General features: G+C 32.9%; 1 protein-coding gene across 3 annotated transcripts in view; it reads right to left on the bottom strand.

Moving 5' to 3' along the window:
• LOC144845464 (cAMP-dependent protein kinase catalytic subunit beta) overlaps nucleotides 1-23072 on the bottom strand; it is a 49842-nt gene that overhangs the window by 20624 nt on the left and 6146 nt on the right. Inside the window, exon 1 of one of the 3 annotated variants that reach the window (XM_078702831.1) lies at nucleotides 12026-12188. The exons of 1 other annotated variant lie outside the window; for it this stretch is intronic. In XM_078702831.1, coding sequence (XP_078558957.1) covers nucleotides 12026-12071 — 46 coding nt within the window. In that variant the 5' untranslated portion in view covers nucleotides 12072-12188. Of the gene's footprint in view, nucleotides 1-4374; nucleotides 4523-12025; nucleotides 12189-23072 lie in introns of those variants that run through there. One more of the 3 variants, XM_078702830.1, reaches the window with a different exon arrangement.

Here is a 23072-nt window from a genome sequence, read left to right as displayed (position 1 = left end):
CATTAGATGTACCTTAAAGTTGACCACCATTATACACTGGTTTGATGAGTGCACATGGTTGTGGTATAAAAACTCATGTACTAGGGAAATACAAGATAATGCCTGGTGATGACTCTTGCCCGAGATGAGTGGAGGTGGACAGAGATGACATCAAGAAGCAATTATTTCGACCTGGTGAATTATATGGCTTTTAAACATGTAGCATTGTGAAAATAGTGTTGCGGCCAGTGCTTTTGTTGTATTGTATCACCTATACAACAGTGACACAAATATCTTAAAAACTCTGCTTTCTCTCTACAACTTCTGACACTTTTCTCGAAAAAATTCAGACAGAGAAAATGATTCTAAGTGACGTATCATTTTGTTTGAAAAACGCTGATCATAAAGATATTAACTTGAATACAGAGAGATGTGGTTAAACTATCCCTATATATGTCAGAGACACAAGACAACGATATCTGCACACATGGAAAGTACACATGCTTTTATAAAATATTTCTTTGCTCATGACCACCTGAACTATGGCCGGTTACTTCAGCTGTATCACTTTCAACAGATTACTGATATTGGAGTTTATGAGACGACATGTATGTGTGACAAAGGGAATTGCTGGATTTACATCAATTGATCAAGGTCATTGAGCATGGTATCATTGGAATAATAATCAGAGCTGGCAAATCTAGTTGATGAGTTTGAAAGCCAACATTTAAAGAGAGATGATATCTTGATTAATGAAGAATGCTGCAAATCCCACAGAGGTGTTTGTTGGCCATGGCATGATGACATTGGACAGAAAATGTTTGAGGCATTGGTAAAAGTTTTGTAGAAGGCAAACTATATGGGATCCTAAGAAAAGGATGAATATTGGCAAAAAATATATATGACGGTGAATACAGGTGACAAACTTATCAAAGTAAAAGAGGACTCCAATAGAGATTCTTTGTCGTATCACATAGTCAGCTGGTACAGTACTGTATATAAGAACGTATGAGCATTTGAGGGTGAAATGAGGTATTGATTGCAGTACTTTTGTCAATTTGTTTCTGAACAAGCTTGTTGGGATCACAGATCAGTCTGTTGAAGTTTGATGGATACAATAACAAAACTTACTATATTGCATGCATAATATATGCATTCAAGACAGCGCACTGATAGAAATATTTCATTTGGCAGAGTTAGTTAATCACCATGTTGTTGTAGGCATATCATTTTGTGTCATTTCAATCTAATTTAATTTAACTTACACTCGTTTTAATAAGAAATTTAACCCTTTTTTAAAAAATGGCGGCCATTTTGAATTTCAAAATGGCCGCCATTTTTTAAAAAAGGGATTTGTGGGATTTGCAGCATTCACCATTTTGTGTTAATAACCGTGTTGTTGTCATAGGCCTATCATTTTATGTGATTTCAATCAACGTCATAACTTGCACATGTTTTAATAAGAAATTTAATCCATTTTTTAAAAATGGCGGCCATTTTGAAATTCAAAATGTCAAAATACTAATGAATATAGGTTTATAATAATTGTTATATAGCAGAGAACCCATATAGCATTAATTTTAACTTAAAATATTATTCATAATGGGTGTTACTTTGTCCAATATGGTACATTTATTGGATATTTTACGTATTGGCGGCCATCTTGGATTTGACACCCTTAAGCTTTTTTAAAAAAATGGCAACATATTTTTTTTATTACTTTACATCCTAAAGACACTAAATCAGCTGGAATTTTGCTTTTAACAAAAAAATGACACGAAATTACATAGTGGCCTACACTATTACTACTGTACTTCATATTGTACTGTAATTACTAAAATCCTAGTCACAGACCTGAACATTTACTGTACTGTAAAGTGTATTGTACTGTTTACATTCCATATTAAAGGGTTTTGCAAATTGTAAAGTTTATAAAGTGAGATGTTATACTAATAATAATATTGATTGCATTTTTGATTCAATTTGTCATTTTTAACTTAATAATTAATATTACTTCAATGAAGGAATTCACAGTTTACTGGCAGTGAAATGAATAATACCCCAATTCACTTAACTCCCTATGGGGTAGTTTTTTAAAATAGGTAACAACAAAAGATATCAACATTTCTTGTCAAATATACAATACATAACTGGCAGCAAATAGCATGCTTTTTATTATGTTTAACCAAGTGAATCTCTCTAGATGAAATTAACCAAGTAAAATGGCTGATGTAAAGCATATAAGCCATGTAATTAAATCAATCTATTCCTATCCACACAGTACTATTATCAAGAAAACTGACATTTTTGGAAATTCTTAACACATGTTTTTCTTCTCAGAAATGTTATCATTTTATTTAATAAGAAATATAATACACAAGGGTACGTCATTACTAAGGATTCTTATCAGGTTCTGAGATAAAAAACGAAAATTATTAATTGCTATTAATAAAAAATATAATCCCTGGCGGATCATATCATAACAAAACAGCTATGAATAAATTAAGGTCATTAAACTATCTTTCATTCAATAAAAACAACAGTAATGTGATAATGTACAGTATAGCGTTATTTATAAGTAAATTCTCCAAAGAGATTGTAACATCATCATTGCTACACTATTATGGCACACAATACAGTTAACAATAAACATTGCCCATTAATATGAATATTATTAATTATTAAACAATTTCCTTTTTTTAATGTAAAATGTTTGCATGTTAAAGGATTAGATTTGAAAACTACTGTAAATGATAATAAACTTTGAAAATAAAATCTTTTCCTGCATGTCCGTCATTTACAATTTCTATTTTGTACATACAACATACAATCCCAATTTGTAATTTGCTAACTGAAGTACTTGCCACTTATTTCACCATATTGATTTTGAAAAAGCTAATCAGTTAAAATTTTTCATTAATTCTTTCTTGGCCTGCAGTTAGCAATAGTAGCACAGCCTGGCTTTTCACAATACATGTATTGACGATACATGCACTTTGTAATATTTATATTAAACTACCTTGATGCCAAAATATGTTGTTATTACCACATTAGTGAGCTGCTATAAACCAAGATACTAATATAATATTAATAATATCCCCTGAAAAGGTTGAGACATTTAGCTGAAGTCATCATTGGCAGCCATTAGACATAATCTAAACACTATAATATACAGAAATAAACAGTAAATTACACCCCAGAGAGATATAATGTTTTGACTAGACAAGTGCTATACAAAAACATTTTATCTATCATTAACTATCATCTTGTTCTCAGAAACAGAATGTCATCTATCAAACTACAGTATACTGTCAATGTACTAAAACATAAGTAAAATTATGTTTAAAAACAGATACTGTACATGAATATGCATTTAGCTTTAAAGCATTAAATGCTAAAAATAGAATTTGGCAATCATCATAATCACAGTTTTAAAATAAAACTGAGGTGGTGAAATGGAACTTGCCAATGCCGAAAATAGCATTGCATTTACTCACAAGCTAAATTAACCAACGTCCTATTACTTCCTTAATTACATTTCATATCTAGCTGTTCATTCTACAGTATGAACAATTAAGGAGATACAATACTGAGACAAAGCAATATGAATATTCATTCATGACACAACACATGAATACGCAAATTTACATTTTTATTTAGTCATCAGAGAAAAGCTATTAGTATAAATATTTTAAAAAAGCTTTCGCTTGAAATATTTCTTCAGAGGCTTTCATTTGAAATATTTTACACTAAAGCTTTCACTTGAAATATTTCTACAATATTACAATTAGTGTTCGTATTTATTATAAGTAAAGTAGTACTGTATAATGGCCGATTTATTTTTATTTGGAATGTAAAGAACTCTACATCAATTTTCTTTCTAAATTTTATGTTAACAATGTACATTTTAGCCTTTGTGTTTTGGCATTGTTTGTAGTGAATCTTCAATACAAAAACAATAGATTGAATAGTATGTTATGTTTCATTCAACATTCATTGTGTATTACTGCAAAAAAATCTATAATAAAATATTTCAATAAGTGAGTGTAACATTTAAATATCAAACCCAACAATTTATACTGTATGGTCACAATACAATTTTTTTTTTTATCACAAAAAATCATTAAATTGCTAAATATTATTGAGAAAAAGGTTTTACAATTTGCATCATTCCAAAAAAACAAAAAAAATAATAAAGGTATCTTTAATAAAACAGGACTTAACAAATTCATTATAAAACTATAGAGAACTAAATTATTCTTTATGAGTCATGCTTTAATAGGAAAATGGAACAACATAGAATTGAAATACTAACTACCAAAACCCCCTAGAGGCAGTACAAGAGTATAATTGCTAAATGTTTGCTAATTCAAAAACAATAAAACAAAAACTTACTCCGTAGTCTCATTATAAAACATGATGCTGTGTCCGCAATCGTAAAAAGAAAATCCATACCCCTTAATAAATTGTTAGCCTAAGATACGAAGCCGGTTGTGGCATATTTGTTACAGTTTTACTCCACCACATGCCCTACACAAGGCTAGCTCGCTTCGCTCTTTCTAAATGGTTTTGCTTATGAATGCTACCAAATAGGTTAATCGTATGAGCGAGATATTGACTATTTCTGAGGTAATGAATAAATTCATTGATCAGATCAGAGACAAGGAAAGAGCAAGTGCATAGGCACATAGATCAAATGCATAGTATATAATAATCTATGCAGGAGGATTCAGATTACATAATATACTGTACATCTTCATTTTCATTTCAAATATCATCTCCATATAATTTTGTTACAGTAATTATGAATTTGTTTTAAGATTACTAGACATGTGTCAGTTAAAATATATTAAGATGTGGAGCCACTGTCATGACGGATTTCTCGAATCGTATCAAAACAATTTAACAATTTAAACAAAAAATTAAATACATGTCTACTGTATATAAAGTAACTTCAGAAATTATGAAAACATTAAAATATTTAAAAATATACATAATATAATATGACAAGTTTACATGAATATTTCAGTTTAAAAAAAAAAGAAAACTGTCAAATTTTATTCTTTCAATAGTGGAAGGTAGGCTAGTATACAGAATACGACTTTTGACCATTAATTTTCCCCACTGTTTATTTAGGCTGCTAAGATAATAAATAGCCTTAGCAATTACTGTATTAGTAAACATTTCGATAATATTATAAGGAACACCAGTACCTTCTGACAGTGGAAGAAGATTACATAATTATTTACTAAAAAGTCACTAGACCTATGTTTTTTCAACCTATTTTAAGGTCACACACTACATTTTATGTAACATGGCCGCAGTCGTGTGTGCAAATTTGAGTTACATAGTGAGCTATAGAGTCGCGTAAATAAATACTATATGGACCTATTGCGATAATTGTTTTCGACTTTAAATGGTTAATAATTTAAGCAGGCAGCTATAAATACCAGAATGCATCTAGCGCGGATTGATATTTTCATAATTTTCATTATGTGATGTATCCACTTCAATCGGTCGCGTGAAAGGGTAAACAAATAAAACAGTGAAAATAGCAGGTCTTCCTCAATTTAACAGAAAAAAAGAAAGGCAATTAATAACGACATAACGCCGGGTTAGGCCTAAAGCTAGCATATAATGTTCCTACATTACCGCTCTGTACCAACCAGCTAGGCCTATACATTACAACTAAGTCTAGCTAAGCTAGGCCTAAGAAACCGTCCACAAGAGGACATTCGACACATGCTACTTAGGTAGTGCATTGTTTCTCTCTTTTTATCATAATTAACCATAAAACGTACATTTAATTAACACAAACAATGACCTGGTTTAATGTTTTTAAAGTAATATGCATTATTTTTACAAACCAAACGTCAGGTCTAGTGTCTTCAATAATTATAACATACGTATGCTTCATGTCAAGGGTCATCTTTCAAAATTTTGAAGATCAGATTTTTTTGTAAAAAGTTCTAGATATGAATTCATGTGAAATTTAGACCGTAAGTATGTTTGACGTCATATGGCCATCTGAAATTTAAGAATTAGATTTTTGTCTCATTTGACACAGTTCGTCACATTCAATAAAGCGTATATCGCATTTAAACGTTTTCTTCCAATTGACAATATGTTATACTCAAACAATTCTCCTTCAGAAATATGAACTTTATTTTTGATGCACACACAGCATAGAAAGACCGTTTTTGCAATTGATTTTGGTTCTTCATACCTTCTCTGATCAATTTCACTACTTTCTATAAATTTTCATTGCAAAATAACAACGTACGTGCACATCAAACTTTAAAAAGCGTGCGCAAATTTGTGTAAAAATAAGCCTATTTTGAATCGATTATAGCTCCTTAGGATCAAAGGTGACCCCTACTTTTTAAATTTTATTATGGAAGCCGATGAGTTGTAGATATCAATTCATGTAAAATTTATATCTACCGGATGTTTTGACGTCACCAAGTATGGCCACTCGAATTTTAAATATAGGATTTTTTTCTCTTTTGTACTACTAGTATTTAATCCCACTTAATAGAGCACATTACGCTAATGCGCACCCTATACTCTCCAAGATTTTAATATGTTCTTGCTCAATCAATTCTCCTTCACATGAGCAAAAATAAAATTTGTTATTACATCATCATATCAAAAAATTATAATAACGTGAGTTACTTAATTTCATCTATACAGTATATTTGAATCTGTTATAGCTCATCGGAATGAAAAGTGACCCATGTGATTAAAACTTATTATGAAGAATGAATTTTAGATATGAATTCATATACAAATTTTGTCTATCTGATGTTATGATCTTATCATATGGCCAGTTGAATTCAATAAGTCGGATGTTCATTTCTTTCGTAAAAGTTTATCGCGTTTAAAAGAGGGCGCATCTCGCTTTTACATGCCCAAAATTCTGGTCTAAACTGTAGCCTCTCGTTAAAAGTAGGTGCATTATACAAAACAAATAATTTAATTCGGTAAAACATGAACATTTATTATACTTTCACCTCACACTCACAGATGATCCAAACTTGGACAGAGTAGTAGAGTACTATTACAGATTAAATTATACTACTACTAGTATAGGATCTGATCAATAGTAATACCAACAATTATTACCAGCACCAGTAAAGCTACAATTACATATTATCACTGGTATATCTTATTGTACAATAAATACTGTACGGACATTCATTTCACTAAATAGTAAAATACAATAGTATTACTTTATATTCGTACAAATTCTGGTTTAATTAAAGTAAATATTTTGACACTGTAAAGTGTATGATGTTTAAAATCAAAAGAATAAAATAGGAAACAAAATGAGGATATATTGTGTGCTAACCAGAAGTAGACAGGGACACCCACTTTCTTCAACCAAGTCTGAAGCTAAATTTAAGGTCTTCCACCTCTGAGCCTAATTTAAACCGATTACAAACATAATAAACTTCTTTAATTGACATCCATCTGTACAGTAGACCTCTCTACCAAAAACATCCTCTTTGCACTGATTTGCATTAGCAAATTGGCATTTTTATTTTTATGTTAATGTTCGTAAAGAGATTTTAACAAAGTAACAATGGATGGCCACATGTCATAATATAACAATTATTGAATCATTGTAAAACAAAAATTATGCTTTAGAGCAGTAAACTAGAAAAACAGATTTTAGAAGAGGAAATTATGAATAAATTAATACAGTATTTGTCTAAACTGGAGGAAATAAAAAAGGCAAAATTATTTTATTAAAAATGATACAGGTAGACTTAAGAAATCAATCAATAGTTAATATTTAAAATGGCTTAAATAAATCAAACTTTGACTTTGAAACTTTCAGTGAAAATATTAAAATAGGGTCATATGACCACAATGGTCTTAAAAGATTACCTTGTCCAAACTGAACTTCAGGATATCTAAAGCCTAGTTGCAAAATCTATTTGAGATACACTACTGTACATTCAAAACACAAAAGGCCCTTTTTTAGTACTGTCTGAAATTTCAGCTTTAGTGCCTTTTACACAATCATCATCTAATGGTGTTAAAGTTAACTACTGTAAATGTTGAATGTTTAAATTATATGCTGCCCCTAACCGGTCACAATGTGGCCACCACAGGTAGTCTCTCATGGATCCACATTAGGAGTAATAATACTATGGTACTACTTTAATTTGAGACACAATTGGAAACTATAAAGTACTTTTTTTATTATTTTTAAATTGTTTGTGAATCTTAAGATAATTTTCATCAGTGGTTCTAAGTATGTTAATTTCATTTTTTGAGCTATGATTGGTTTAAAATTATATCGTTTTTATATTTATCTACAAACAATTTCAGAATACTGTAGTTGAAAAGTATTACAAAAAATATTGTTTGTCAAGAATAAAAAAACTAATAAAACCCTTTTAACAATCAGGGTCTAAATTCATCATTTAAGTGAAATTAAATAAGGCCAAATAAAAAAAATCTAGGTTCACCTCACCTCACTCATACATTTTGGAATCACATGATCTATGTTTCTATTGCCATTTTTTATAAAATAATAGATAGTCACATTCATTTTTCATCCATTCCAAGGTGTGTAATAGCAATTTCATTTCTAAATATTTACAATTCAATATTAATTTTATTATGTTGTGATGTTAAATTCAGCGCACTTGTTGCATCCAACCTTAATACTTGGACATCATTTTTAGCAGCTCTATATTTTAACAGGCCTATAAAAGTGGACTCCTTAGACTCAAAATACTTCAAATTTAGTTAGAAGCATAAAACTAGGTATGGCAACTTGTATAAAAAATTCGGAACTTTTAAGATTCGAGTCCATTTAAAAATTGACCTTTGACCTAAGATGATGTCCGATTCCTCAGTACATCCTAGAAACATGAAAATGTTTGTAACTAACTGCTTGTATCGTAATTCAACATTATACTATGAAAATTATAAACAAGCCCTCCAGTTAATGGTATGTTTCTTTTTGGTGAAAAGATTAAATCTAGCATAATATACACAACATATGAAATATTCAATCTGGTCCAAGTCCATCGCAATACCGTGTTGCCCTTTCTCAGTCTTGAAGTATCAGAATTCTGAGGGTGATCATTCCATATGTTTGACGCTAGATTTAATCTTTTCTTAAAAAATCAGCGATCATATGAAAACATACCACCAACTAAAGAAGCCCTTAAACCTTATTTACTCTTCCCTGGTTAAACGGTCTGCCTATCATCAAGCTGGTTGTGTTTGGGCCAATATTCTAATCAATTGCCTAAACATTTATCTGTTAAAGTCCATTGATTATTCACTCATACAGTAGCTCCTCCCACCCCCACGCATATTTTTAGGGGGATGGTCCCCCTTATTTTCAATGCAAAACACCATAATGTTTTATACAGTGTGTATTTGCTGTAATATTGATTACGAGTGCAACTTCTAGCAATCTGGAGGCATAGTTTTCTCAAATTTAAAAAAACAAACATTATTATTAGATGAATTTACCAAGGCTGGCGTTGTAATGACCTCAATTATACAAAACATTATTTTTAAATTTTCTTTGGTATAGGAACAATTAATCCTATAGATAGTGCAGAGTTTTAACATTGTAGGAATGTAATTCTTATCTTCGCACATAACTTTGTAGGCTACAGTGTGTGTAATAAGGAGCTAATTTTTATCATCTGAAAAACATTATTCTGGTATCATTACAGTAAGTGAATTTTCCAGGTCTATATTCCAAAAGTTTGTCGAAGACGAAACAATCCTTAAACACCATTAGTTAACACGCATCCTTACAGTACGTTCTTCGCCGTTTCAAACATTTTGAAGGTAGTCCGGTGAGGCTGTCATGGTCAGTGCAAGTTTTTTTTAATTTACCATGTACTAATTTGTGCAGATTTTGCTTATCCATGGTCTAGAGTATGACCAGCTACCAACAAAATATACTGTAACATTACATTTTTTAAATGTAATTAAAATTGTGATATCTAGAATGGTTTGAGCAATTAGCAATGGATTGTTAACAATAGCTTCTCTGGTCAAATAAGTATGGAGCTTTTAAAAATAAATTAAACAGTATTCATGGGTATGACCACTTATACTTGCCGAAAAACATAAGAGGGTGGCATGTTTGGAAATGATATAGGCCTATGGCATTGGTTTGTTATTTTGTATATCGACCACGGCCTTTAGATTTTTGAGCTGCGACTGCATTTGCCTTTTAAGTAAATCTTTGTGAGAGGGTTGGATTACCTTACAGTTATTTTTTAATTTAAGATACAAACAGCATAATAATGAAAAGGAATGATATAAATACAGTAAATATCAATTATTAATATTAATGTATTTTTTTCCATTTAGAAGGTTCAGATCTATTATTTAAAATAACTCATATAGTATTGATTTACAGTAAATGCCTCTGTGTCTATTAAACATGAATAGAAAGTACACAGTGATTCTGCATCATTTGCCATTATTTTCGTGTTTCTAGGATGTACAGTTTACTAGTTGTGAGGAATCGGACATTATCTGAGGTCAAAGGTCAAATTTTAAATGGCCTCAAATCTTAAATTTTTTATAAGAGTTGCCATACCCAATTTCATGCTTCTAACCAAATATGAAGTATCAACCCTTTTTTTGGAGCCAAGGAACCTGTGGCTCCAAAGATACGGTACTGTATCCTAACTTCCGTTTGCTAAAGGTACGGTAAAATTGCATTATGTCATAATCAGCCAATGGGGTGCTGGTACGTGGGACTTGGGTTTTTTTTCATATCGCGTCTGTAGAGAATGCCTATCGGCGGTGCCAGGCTGCATGGATGTGTGCGGTGATTCTGTGACTCAGCCCCGGGGCTAGACCTAGCAATGTTGAATCCAGAAGTTTAATAACAGGCGACAACGTCGAGGCTGTAGTAATAGAGCAAGTTCATGTGGTTTGTGGACGCTACATAAAGCGTTTAAAACATGCACTCAATCTCAAATATTATTTTATTATACAACATACAGTAGTAGTATTATAATCTGATATGTTGATAGCCAAATTAGAAGTAAAGGAATTATAATTCAATGTTCATTCGTCCATAGTTACTATATACGAGGGTTTTATTTCAAATGGCCTATTTAGGCCTATATTTCTTATTAAACTTTGTTTACAGATGGTGACCATAAACAACAAGCAAATGCGGACAATAAAGGGCCCCTACAGACAATAAAGGGGCTCTCAAATACTATGATTTAGACAGTAGACCCAGGGCTGAGTCACAGAAACCAGCGCACACCTGCAGCTGGCCACAGCCTGGCACCGCTTTCCCTACACCAACAAACTCATATAATGAGGCTATAGGTTATAGTACGTAGTAGGCCTCTTTTGAAACGGTTTTCTGTATTCTAGAATTAAAATCAACATGTTTTGGCTTTTCAATAATAACAGACGTCCTAGGCTACATTTAGTTTTTGTCACACACGACGGCGAAAATAGTGATCACTGTTTTCAGGTCGCGATAAAACAAATCCAAAGTCCTTATACGATGACGTCACACACGTACCACTACCCCATTGTCTGATTATGACGTAATGCAATTTTACCGTACCTTTAGCAAACAGAAGTTAGGATACTGTACCGTATCTTTAGCCAAGGCGAATAAAAAAACAAAAACATAGGCTACATTACTGTATTACATAACATTATTAAAGGCTAAATTAATTATTCGAATTAGGCTAGGCCTAACTAGTAGGCAATTCACTTCTTGCATGCATCATGCATTTGCTCCTAGTAGTACAGCCTCTACTAGGCTAGTAGTAGCTAGTAGTAGAATATTGAAATAACGACCCAATGCAATATCTTACTCTTCCTCTTTTTATCACTAATACTAGCCTAGGTCACATAAGCCTAAGAAAGGTAGTCAGTACGGTATTCGTCAGTACAGGGCGGTTCGGTCCAGCCCTGTACGTCCAACCGTCGTTCAAACCACAACACGTCAGGTCAGGCTCACATGTACCCAAATATCGTACACCGTCGGTATTATGAATGGAATACAATGAATACCAACCATTTTCTTGGGAGTCTCCCTTCTTAGTAGTAGGTGCATTACCCATAATTGCACTATGGAAGACTAGCTTTTAATCAAATTTAAACACAGCCTTTTTAGTGCAAAATATGAATTTACGATCAAGATTAAGTCAAGGCCCATTCGCAGAACCTATGGTGATTCTTTCCTATTTTCGTGTCTGTTTTCTGATCGATGTCAATGAATTATCCATCCGCAAATTTTTATCTCAGTAAAAAATGCGTTATATTTGAAAAAAATAGTATCGTATTATTAGGCATAAATATATATTGAATTTAGATGATAATGTTATACATTTCGAACAGAAAATTGACAATCAATTTAAAACTAAAATCAAGCGGAAAGTTATTAATTAATCGGTTTCCATGCGGAAATCGCCGGAATTACATTGAAGAACTGTGGGATGCACGACGCCTAACTCTTTCATATCGGCCTTACTCATTGGTTAGTGTTGACCTGAGACTATTTTTAGCTCAGCGTTTAAAAATAGACTGGCCCAGTCAATGAACCGTGAAGTACATTGACAGCTGCATGCTAGCTGCTGCATGCTAATGATGATGATGCATGAGGTTGTAGGAGGTCGATGGTGGTAGTGGGCCTGTATGTAAGCCTCTAGTACTACAGTACAAATATATACGTTTTCGCGCCGCACTTATATTCAAGAGAACGGAATCGTTAGGAAACAGTTACCAAGCGGTAGCTTATTGCATATTGCTAAAAAAATGGGTACTGTATTTGGAAACTCGGACTGGGCATGCTCAAACCCCAAAGCACGTCTGGGAGAGGAGCGTCTATGAGACGTAAGAACTGTTCAATAAACAATGTTTTCGTTTGGCTGTCAACGTAGTAGTAGTGAGCATTTATCATTGAATAATGGTCAAATCCTTCTATTCTATGGTAAATAGTTTTGGCGAATGGTGTGTGGTGTGTATAGATGAAGAATTGTTCGATTATATTAGTACGGTTCGGCTGTACGACAAAGGTTCTGGCTAATTAGAAATTTTGTTTACAGGAATGTTGGGGTTAGTGTGGGGTAACTCCCCTACCCCGCGGATATGCAAAGTACTATATATAGTTTTGTTTAGGATTATATTTTTGTTCTATATATTAGTAGGCCATGGACTTTGTTCTGAAATAAAAGTTGATTGTTTGATTTCATTAATTAATATAAGCTAAATCAACTACAGAAGGAGATTGTCGCAAAAGCTAATGGCAGAATTTCAATGATCAGGCGCACCTTCACTTACTTAGATAAAGAGATGTTCATCCCATTGTATAAAACGCTAATTCGTCCACTCTTAGAGTACTATGTACAAGTGTGGTCACCTAACCAAGTTGGACTCAAAAAGATTTTAGAAAGAGCACAAAACCGAGCAACCAAACTTGTACCTGAACTTAGGGATCTTCCCGCTGATGAGCGTCTTGCAATGCTTCACCTACCAACACTCGAAGAAAGACGAGATAAAGGTGATCTCATTGAAATGTTCAAAATTATCCGTGGTATAGTAAACATTGAGGCAAAATCATTTTTCACTCTAAGGCAGAACCCCGGAGGTTATATAACCAGAGGACACTCACTTACACTATCTAAACCTAGATACAAAACCATCAGGAGAGATACCTATTTTGACGTCAGAGCAATCAACAAATGGAACTCACTACCAGAACATGTCATTAACAGCACAAACACAAATTCATTCAAAAACAACCTCGACATTCACATAAACAAAAGGAGAGGAGGCAACTATTACGAGCATTAAGCTCACAGCCTCTTTTAATCACTAAAGGTAAGGAAAACTTAATCCAATAATAATCCCCATGTGTACTAGGCCTATACTGAGTGTTAAACAAATAAAATGGATAATAAATCATTACTGTATTTCTTTAAAAACTTCATTTAATGACGAAAGAACAATAATTAAAACGAACGGCGTTGTTTGTAAGAAATATTTCTTGTTATTAATCAACATACTTTATCTGTATTGTATGCCTATAAATTACTCGCTGTTTTAGATTTATTTGGCCCATTTCTTTTAAAACAAGATGTTATTTTAAATTTTCGGTTGAGTTTCGACGTATTTATTCGATGGATAAAAATCCTCCCCCTCCCCCAAATAGAATAAACGCCCAGGGAGTTTATTTATTTCCTCGGATAGTAGTAGAATTTATTTATTGACATCTACAATCTACAGTACCAAGTAGGCCTATTATGTTAAAATCCTTAATGTATTTATATAGTATTACTTCTTCTAATTGTGTTACCAAATTACACCCATAAAATAAACGCCTCCCTCGAAGAAACTCTCCACCCAAACCCCCCTGAACAATACACGCCCCGGGGCGGTTATTCGAAAAAATACGGTATTTAAATTTAATTCATAGATGTATTCATTTTTATTTAGAATTTATCCAAGCATACTCAATCTATTTTCATTTATTTGTGCAATTTCAGGATACTGTACTCGTTTTTCCACAAAATCTTTCTTATCTATAGGGCGCCCCCTATAGATGCATTATACTGTAAAGTATGTTATTAATAGTTGTCTGCAGGTTTTACACTTTATTGAATCACCTTCAAGATTTTTTATAGAAAAATCATCCTAACTAGACTTAAGCCACAACATTTACGAAATGGTACTCACTTCAAATTCTTCAAATTAATCGAACAGTAATAGTGGCAAAATATGTCGAATATTCCTCAGAAGCTAGTCTATTCGTTTGTCTATTTCAATACAGACATCTCAATTTTTGTTTCTTTGTTTGTTTGGTTTTTGTTTGCCTAGAGACGTACCAGTCGGAGATAAACATTCGTATACGTAAAATCAGACTTTGATGTTACTAACGAAGCTAAGATAATTTATGGATTGAAATCCCCGTAGTACAATTTATACATTTTGTATATTGTAACAAACCCTGGCATTTTATCAACATTCGTTTTCTACGAGGCAAACTATTTATGTGTAAATTGAAATAAGAAAGAAATGCCCCAACATTCAATATTCAAACTTGTATACAATTATTATACAATTAGTAGTGTAATGTAAAATAAATTTTGTTTGCGTGTGGACTCGAAAGTGGGAAAGTCCAGATAAGTCAAAATAGGGTGAACCTAGAACAAATGGCAATAGAATTTGTTTTTGTTTTGTCTGGTAAATATGTTTCAATTAGCACAATTCCCATATGACGTCATATGGTGGTTGTGACGTCATATATCATGTTCTGCTTATATGCAATTTGTTCTAGGTTCAACCATACTTTTACTAGACTAGAACTGATTAGTGAGGCTGAGGAAATCTGTGTGTTGCTTTTTTGTTCATAGCCTCTATAAACCGAGTTTCTTATCCCTTCTGAGTAAGTAAGGTATATATATAACTGAGGGATGAAGAGGGAGCGTGCTCCATTGACCCCGTTTATAAGAGACACACAGTAGACCCTATAGATTTTTATTTTCTAAATAAAAATTCATAATAATATAGGTTTGCCGATAAGAAAGGATATAATGCAAATTATTTTAATTTTATGGCCTTAATAAGACGCATTTAAAATGTCATTAAGGCGGCTACTTTACAACAGGTATACGTACCTTGTTTAGCCAATTTACGATGTAATTTGTTTTTTTAATCGAAGGGCAACCGGGTCCTTATCTGTTCTCTTGCCGGTAGCTTACGTTTACCTATATTTAGAATAAGGCGGAAACGCCTGGCCTTCTCAATTGTGTAATCTGGCAGTACAAGACATTTTTCCATCGATAACTGACATACGTCTAGAGAGATGAGGCTATTATTGGAGATTGAGATGTCGTACTTTAATCGACACGTTCCATAATAGAATTACGCTAATGCAAGATAAATTTTCTAACAATGACATTTTACTTCTACCCTTTTTATCTTCGCAGACGACATGACAACACAACACTCAACACAAAGCGTGTGCATTTTAAATTCTACACACTATATTGACTTAATAATATTCTTCATTAATATAAATGTCAAATTGAAACCATGGATTACCTCCATGTTGAAACAATACTACAGGATTGATTGATATAATTGTCTAATATATAGTAGAGCTTGTTTCGTTCGACTGATATTAGGGTCGTTGATTAATGGAGAATACGCAAATGACTCAAGTCGTTTGTTTTACTTCAATACAAACAAGAGTGGCTAGGAGGGAATGTGAGTACAAACAAAATGATATCCCGGTTCACACCGGAATTTAACAACAGGAGCGCATCTCAAATATGGAGTAAAAGACGCCAAGGGCCTCCTGAAAGTATTACATAAAGCCCAGTTTCACTTTTTTAAATTCATAAACATATTATATAACTTTTAGCATAATTCAAGTTCTTACATTACAATAATGAATAAATTAAAATAGTATAGACAAGGAGAAAATTTGTATTTTATGTTTGTTATGATGGAAATAAAGATTAATTGAAATAAACGTCATTGAATAAACTATAGGTTGTATTCCGATAAGATGGTCGTACTATTTTGAATAAGGAATTAAAAAAACATAAACTTAAGAATATAGACCTAAGTCAATTATTAGATGTATAATTGAATGTTGAACACAGAATGCAGATGAAAGCTATACCGAGTATAGGCCACCGAAAATTTATGAATTCAAAGCATCAATATTATTGGTCATGGACGACTATGTTATTATAATCAATCTGGAACACCAATAGCATGGGGTTTATGGTTCGAGCGAACACATCACCCTTATTGCCTTATTCAACTATTCAAAATGGTACATGGTTATAACAATTTAAATCTAAATGATTACTTTATATTTAATAAAGAACATAGAACACAAGGCCATAACTTCAAAATTCTTAAGCAATACTAGGACAATGCACAGAAAAAAGGTTTTCTCATATTTCATTGTCGAAAAATGGAACAATTTACTGCCCGTTGCAGTCTAAGTCAATTAATGGGTTTAAAACACAACTAGAAAGAGACTATCACCAGAGAGAGCCCAACAAAAAATAAGAAGAATTGATGATCACAAAAGCGAAAGCTTAAGAAGACTCCAACAACATATGAATGTAGTGAATATTAATATGTTAACACTTAATATCTATGGTATCATGTACTGTAGTTTACATATAGCATCCGATTATTTTTTTCTAGATCATCAGCCGATACGTACTCAACTGTATCAATACCACTTATTTACATTGATATATTTAATTTCATCAACAATTTGCTGTAAATAAATATAGATAGAGCTATAATAAGCATTGAATTTGCCTTCTCATTCAAAGTGTGCCTTTTTCGGGGCTTCCCCTAGACGTACGTTCGCATTGAACTTGATAAACCAAATACCGAGTGAATGATCAAACAATCGGCGGTTCCGCGCACAGAGCACGCGCATCTAACATAATGGCAACACAATTTTATAGTCCTTTAAATAGTCCACGTGTGTTAGTCCGGTCAAACTACGGTTTTACCTAGACAAAATTAAAATTTATTTTTGTTGTAGGTACTTCCTAAGACCCATCTGAACAACATATAAAAAATGGAGAAAAAAGGGAGATGAAGAAAATTGCTAATTTGGATATAACTCAAATGGCTGCTTTCTCTCAATTTTACCCAAATATCAGTATTAAAGCATCCGATTTTGGCAAATATTTGTTAAACCACAACATATATTTTGCAAGAAACTATCACTGGAGATAATACAAATAACTTCAAGATGGCAAATATACTTCAAAATAGCTGCCATTTTTCTTATAAAAAGGAAAAGTTTGAGAAAGATGTGTAGTTCTTAACACTCTGACTGCCAAACACGGAGATCCTTTGCTATTAATTTGTAAAAAAATTCTTAATTGGTACCAGTGTAAAGCTAAAATCGTTATGATTTTTTTAGTCTAAATTACATATCAATCAGTAGTTTTAATCAGCTTAGTAAAAACATTGAAATTGGTTATAAAACACTGGCAGTTTCTAACGGGAAAAACCTCTAACAGTCAAAGTGTTAAACACCTGATTTATTAGGAGAAAAAATACATTTCAGTGAAACCTTATAATCAGACCAGCTTTATGTATTAACTATTTAGGCATACCAAAAGATTATGACTCGACGTAACATCTTAAATCTCCTTGTATTGCAGTTTTGCAATCGCATTGAATAACCTTTAGAGAATATTCAAGTTGACACCTATGTGTTGACATTGTTGTCCAAACTACCACTGGAGTGGGGGAATTGATGCGTTGGCACTATGAGTAAGCTCAAACAGCTTCTTCTTTGATTTCAGATGCATACTTTCAACTAAGTTAACGTGTTTATCTATTACACTTACTGATCGCAGTAGAAGGTTGAGTCTTTTGTAGATGAAAGAAAACCTTCGTCATGATGCACTATGGCCAACAATGAACAAATATAACATGAGACAGAAGCGGATTCACACCATCAAGTAGTTATGCCAACGTCAGCAACATACATAGTACTGGTTCAGAGAAATGTTGTTGTTGTCAGCTTACCCAACACTATCTACGTTCGCCTACACTCTTATATCTTCTTCGAACGCATCATGAATGAAGCTCTTGCAAAACACCAGAGTACACCATTTTCTGAGGAAAGTCAGTTCCGTTGTGCAGATAACATCGATAGAGTAGACGGTAGTGAAGAGGAACTTGCTCTGACGACGAACCTGGACAGTAACATCCTCCATGGAGATACGTAAATCCTGTGAAATTACCTATACCGTATCCTTTGAAAATAAGGTCAGAGGTCAAATAAAGCATTTCCGGTCATTTTTGGACAAAAAGTTCCATAAGAAGGAATATAAACATATATAATTTATATTCTGAACAATTTATAAAAAAAAAATAACTCTCTACAACTAGCGGTTGGCGTTCTATGACCCAAATATTGTCCCGAATCCACTGCCCCCCCCCCCCCCCCCCTCGCCCTTCAAAATGGAGGAGTATCTCCATGGTTCAAAGCAATCCCAAGATACGATCAATATAAGGCACTCACCAGCGAATTGGTGCCAGTGAGGAAGATTCGAACCAATGTAATTGACTGATGCGTAAAACCAGATACGGGCACCTAATAAGAACATATTTATCCATTTTATGCAAGTTATAGTGTGCATATTAATCAGTGTATTACAACATGTGAATAATTATGGTAATGTGTTCGACACTTAATCTCAATTCAATGGATACTAATAGTATGTGTGTTGTGTGTTTTTTCCTTTAATCGTATTAATGTGTATACAATAATGAGTTTATAATACAATTAAGCACCATATTATGTCGTAAACAATATATCTGATTCGTAACTCATGTATTCAACCATAATAATATAACAATTACCGATGTCTTCCTATATTATTGTAACTCACAGTCTCGTATCCGATGTACGAACTCGTTTATTGGCCATGTAGAAAATACGATAACATATTTAGCAGTGCGAATTGTGTCAAGCTATTTGCGCACATTGGCATGGGAGGGGACCTACCTCTCCAAAACTGGACAGACTTTTCCCCTAATTGTTCTTTATCCCTCCTATGGACGTCAGTGTCAACGACAGAGCGAGAGGTGGTGGGTTCCCAACTGTTTAGACTAAGTATGGATGATTTTAGTGTAAAAGAAATATCTTTTTTGCCAAACATTTTTTAAAATTAAATAGTATATACTAGCTGTATTATATCAAACCAATGAACCGGTAGTAAGTGATCAACCTGTATTTATACTTAACGTACACAATATAGCAATTGAGCTACAGAATCTAATAATATCTTCCACGGCTGAAGAGGCATTTGGAATGCAATGTTTAATCAAAATGTTTCATATTTCCTCTAATCGATTCTGATAATGTAATATGTGTGATAGTAATGTATCCTGTGTACATTGCAATTATGTATTTCATAATTGTTCCGTTAGAAGAATTAGAAGAAATTACTTTTAATAACTCAATACGGGAATAATGCACGTTATTATACATTAACATTTATAGATCCTATCACAAAAAGTATACATTAAAGAAATGATAAGCAAAAATAAGTAGAAGAGTAAGTATAAGTATGTTTGAAGACTGATATCGGACTAAAAAATAACACAGGAGCTTATTACCGTATCGGTTTTCATATATTACCTCCTATTCGCATGAAAAAAATCTCTTGCATTTGTTATGCTTTTCATGCCTTTTCATGTTATAACGTATATCTGTTGGGAACCTCAGTTACTGAATGTTTGTTTGAAATAAGTATGATTCAAGATTCAAGAAACAATTTACTTCATCAATTTTAATCTACGAGATTGCAATAACAAAAGTATTATGGAAAACACACATTGAATCGACATGTATGTACTGTACTATATTTCAAGTTATTGATTAATAATATCTTAAACATTTGTGATTACTGATCGTTGAACTGGGTACCCGTGTATAACCTTTGGGTATATTACACTTAAGGTTGATTTTCTTTTAGTTATGAGAACAACAATACTACATCCGGGTTAATCAACCGAACGTGCGTAATAAAATTTAAAATAAACACAAAATAATGCATACTTGATTTGACTTGCAATGTATGGCCAAAAGACTGGGTAGTGGCGTAACTTGTCCAATAAGGAGCATTTTTTATTTTCACTTTTCCCAGTGATTCAATCATGGTGGAAAGAATAATTGTTGTCTTCAAATGTTTTTCCACATAAGTTATTCATGATTGTAATTAAGATTGGATGGAAGTCTACAAGAATTTACGAGCCCAATTAATACAACCATCATTATCTTCCATTGCAACAGTATCGCAATAAATGACCAGTAAATCTATTACAAGACGTCCTTAGCATGTTATTCCCCAATACTGTTTATTCTATAGTAATGTAGTAACGAAATCGGCACCGTGAAATCAAAGATCTAATCGGGCAAATAATAACTATTTTAAGCAGTTTTGACTGTACAGAATCATAACGTTACAACAATTAAGCATGTTGAAAAATATAATAGAGTGTATAACCGGTAACCCCTCTGTGTTTGTAATACAATAAACCTGGACTAAATATATTTGAAAGATGAATTTATTCAATACAATATACCTATTGTTAGTATGCAACCAACCTGCACGGACATACCCTGATAGACCTATATTTCAATAACGGAACACAATTAACAATTCAACATGTTTTTCTTTCAATTTAGGCTATTAGAATGCAGGTCTGATAAAGAACGTTTCTGATCAGACTGAACAGTGTTTCAGTTTCGAAATATTCTAACCATCCATGCCATAATAGTTGAATGGAGAGATCAATCATTACATTGTCTTATTTGGATGATGGTTGCCGTACGGCTGCAACACGACTTCGGGTTATGGCATACTAGCTTAGAAGATACATTATGATCTTTAATCAGAGGCATGCCCCTACTTCCATGTTGATGGGCTGATATTTGCTTTAACAGGAAGAACATTATTAGGCCTATAAAATATGAATCCATCCAGAACTGGTTCGTGAACTTAAAGTACATAATGATTCTTTGGACAGAACATCAATTATGAGCAACACATCATTAGCGATGTACATCATATCAGTTCCTATGAACATATAAATAAATGTTAAGGTTCAATCAACAGATAAAAGTGAACTTCTAATAAATCAATGCAAACTAAACCAATTCTAACGTGGTAATCTAACATTTAGAATAACAATGTTCAGCAAAAGAAGTTTTACCAAGTAGATTTTTAAAATATAATTTTCTGAATCATGAGACCTCATAATCGAAATTAAATCGAAAATAAATTAATTTTTCCTAATTTAATATGTATACAACAGTACCCTAAGGTCAACCAGTTTGTATTCAGATACAAACATATTATTTACTACCTTGTTGTGCCTCTTCGCATGTTATATAAATGTCATTCCCATTTTAAGATGACATGAAATGGCATTAATCATATTGGTTTTTTTCTTACGGGCCTGCATTCGGTGTGTCTCTTGCTCATCGTTTCTGAGGCAGAAACTGAATGTTTGATCCATTACCTTATCATGGTCAAGTTACCCAGGATTCGGAGCCCCAACTGAATAATGGGGACGGATGGTGACCTTCTAATCTTTCTTTTTAATCGTCCCGGACGCAGGCCCTACGTTATTTTATTACGTATTGATTTTCACAGCCGATTCTCGGTACTGTATCTTTCCAAAGTATCATAGGAATATTTGGTAATGCAACATCACATGTGTTTTACATGTATCTAGTAGTAGCCAACACATAACCTAACCTTACATGATACAGGCACCACATGTGTTATAAATGATATTCTGTAATACCAAATATTCCTGATACCTCGGAAATATAGTAGGCCTATGTAGGGATACAGCACTGGGAATCGGGTTGATTTCATCGCTTAAGAGAGAGGTACATTCATATTCATAATTACAACACTTTTATTCAGAAAATGCCGTGCTTTTTAAAATGGAAATCTGTGTTTGTTTGACATTTAGTTAAAAATAAAGAAAAAAATGTTTAATCTTGCAACAAATTCACATATGAAACGGGAAAAGAGGACTGATTTTCATGAATCTATATACACGACGGGTGTTATTTATCACTTGGTGTTCAACGCTCACAGAAGAACTGTCCTCGATTCAAACAAACATATGGACTGCCTGTTAATTACACATGATTTTGACAGAACAAAACAACAATAAACATATGCATTATTCCACTACATGTTGGGTTAATAAGACCAGAAACTGCCTGTTGTTTATATAAAACTATTGATTGAATCACAATTAATGTGTTATCCGGACCGAAAATAAACAGGCGTTCAGATACTATAGGTCTTATATTCACGTCGGTACAATTTTCAAATGTATTTGCCGTACTTTTTCTCTGTGGATTCACAATGCAATTTTCTAAAGCAGTTCGCATCTCTGTGCATCTACCGAGAAATTGACAAACTCAATAATTTATACCGTTTACAATCATGTAGGCCTCCACAAAGTTGCTGCCCATGACGCACGCAATTCATTAACAAATGGAACTAACATTGATCAATAATGTAGAAAGAATA

The sequence above is a fragment of the Antedon bifida genome, chromosome 6, assembly GCF_963402885.1.
Source record: "Antedon bifida chromosome 6, ecAntBifi1.1, whole genome shotgun sequence".
NCBI lineage: Eukaryota > Metazoa > Echinodermata > Crinoidea > Comatulida > Antedonidae > Antedon > Antedon bifida.
Note: the sequence above shows the minus strand (reverse complement) of the source record. Positions and strands in the feature narration are given on the sequence as shown.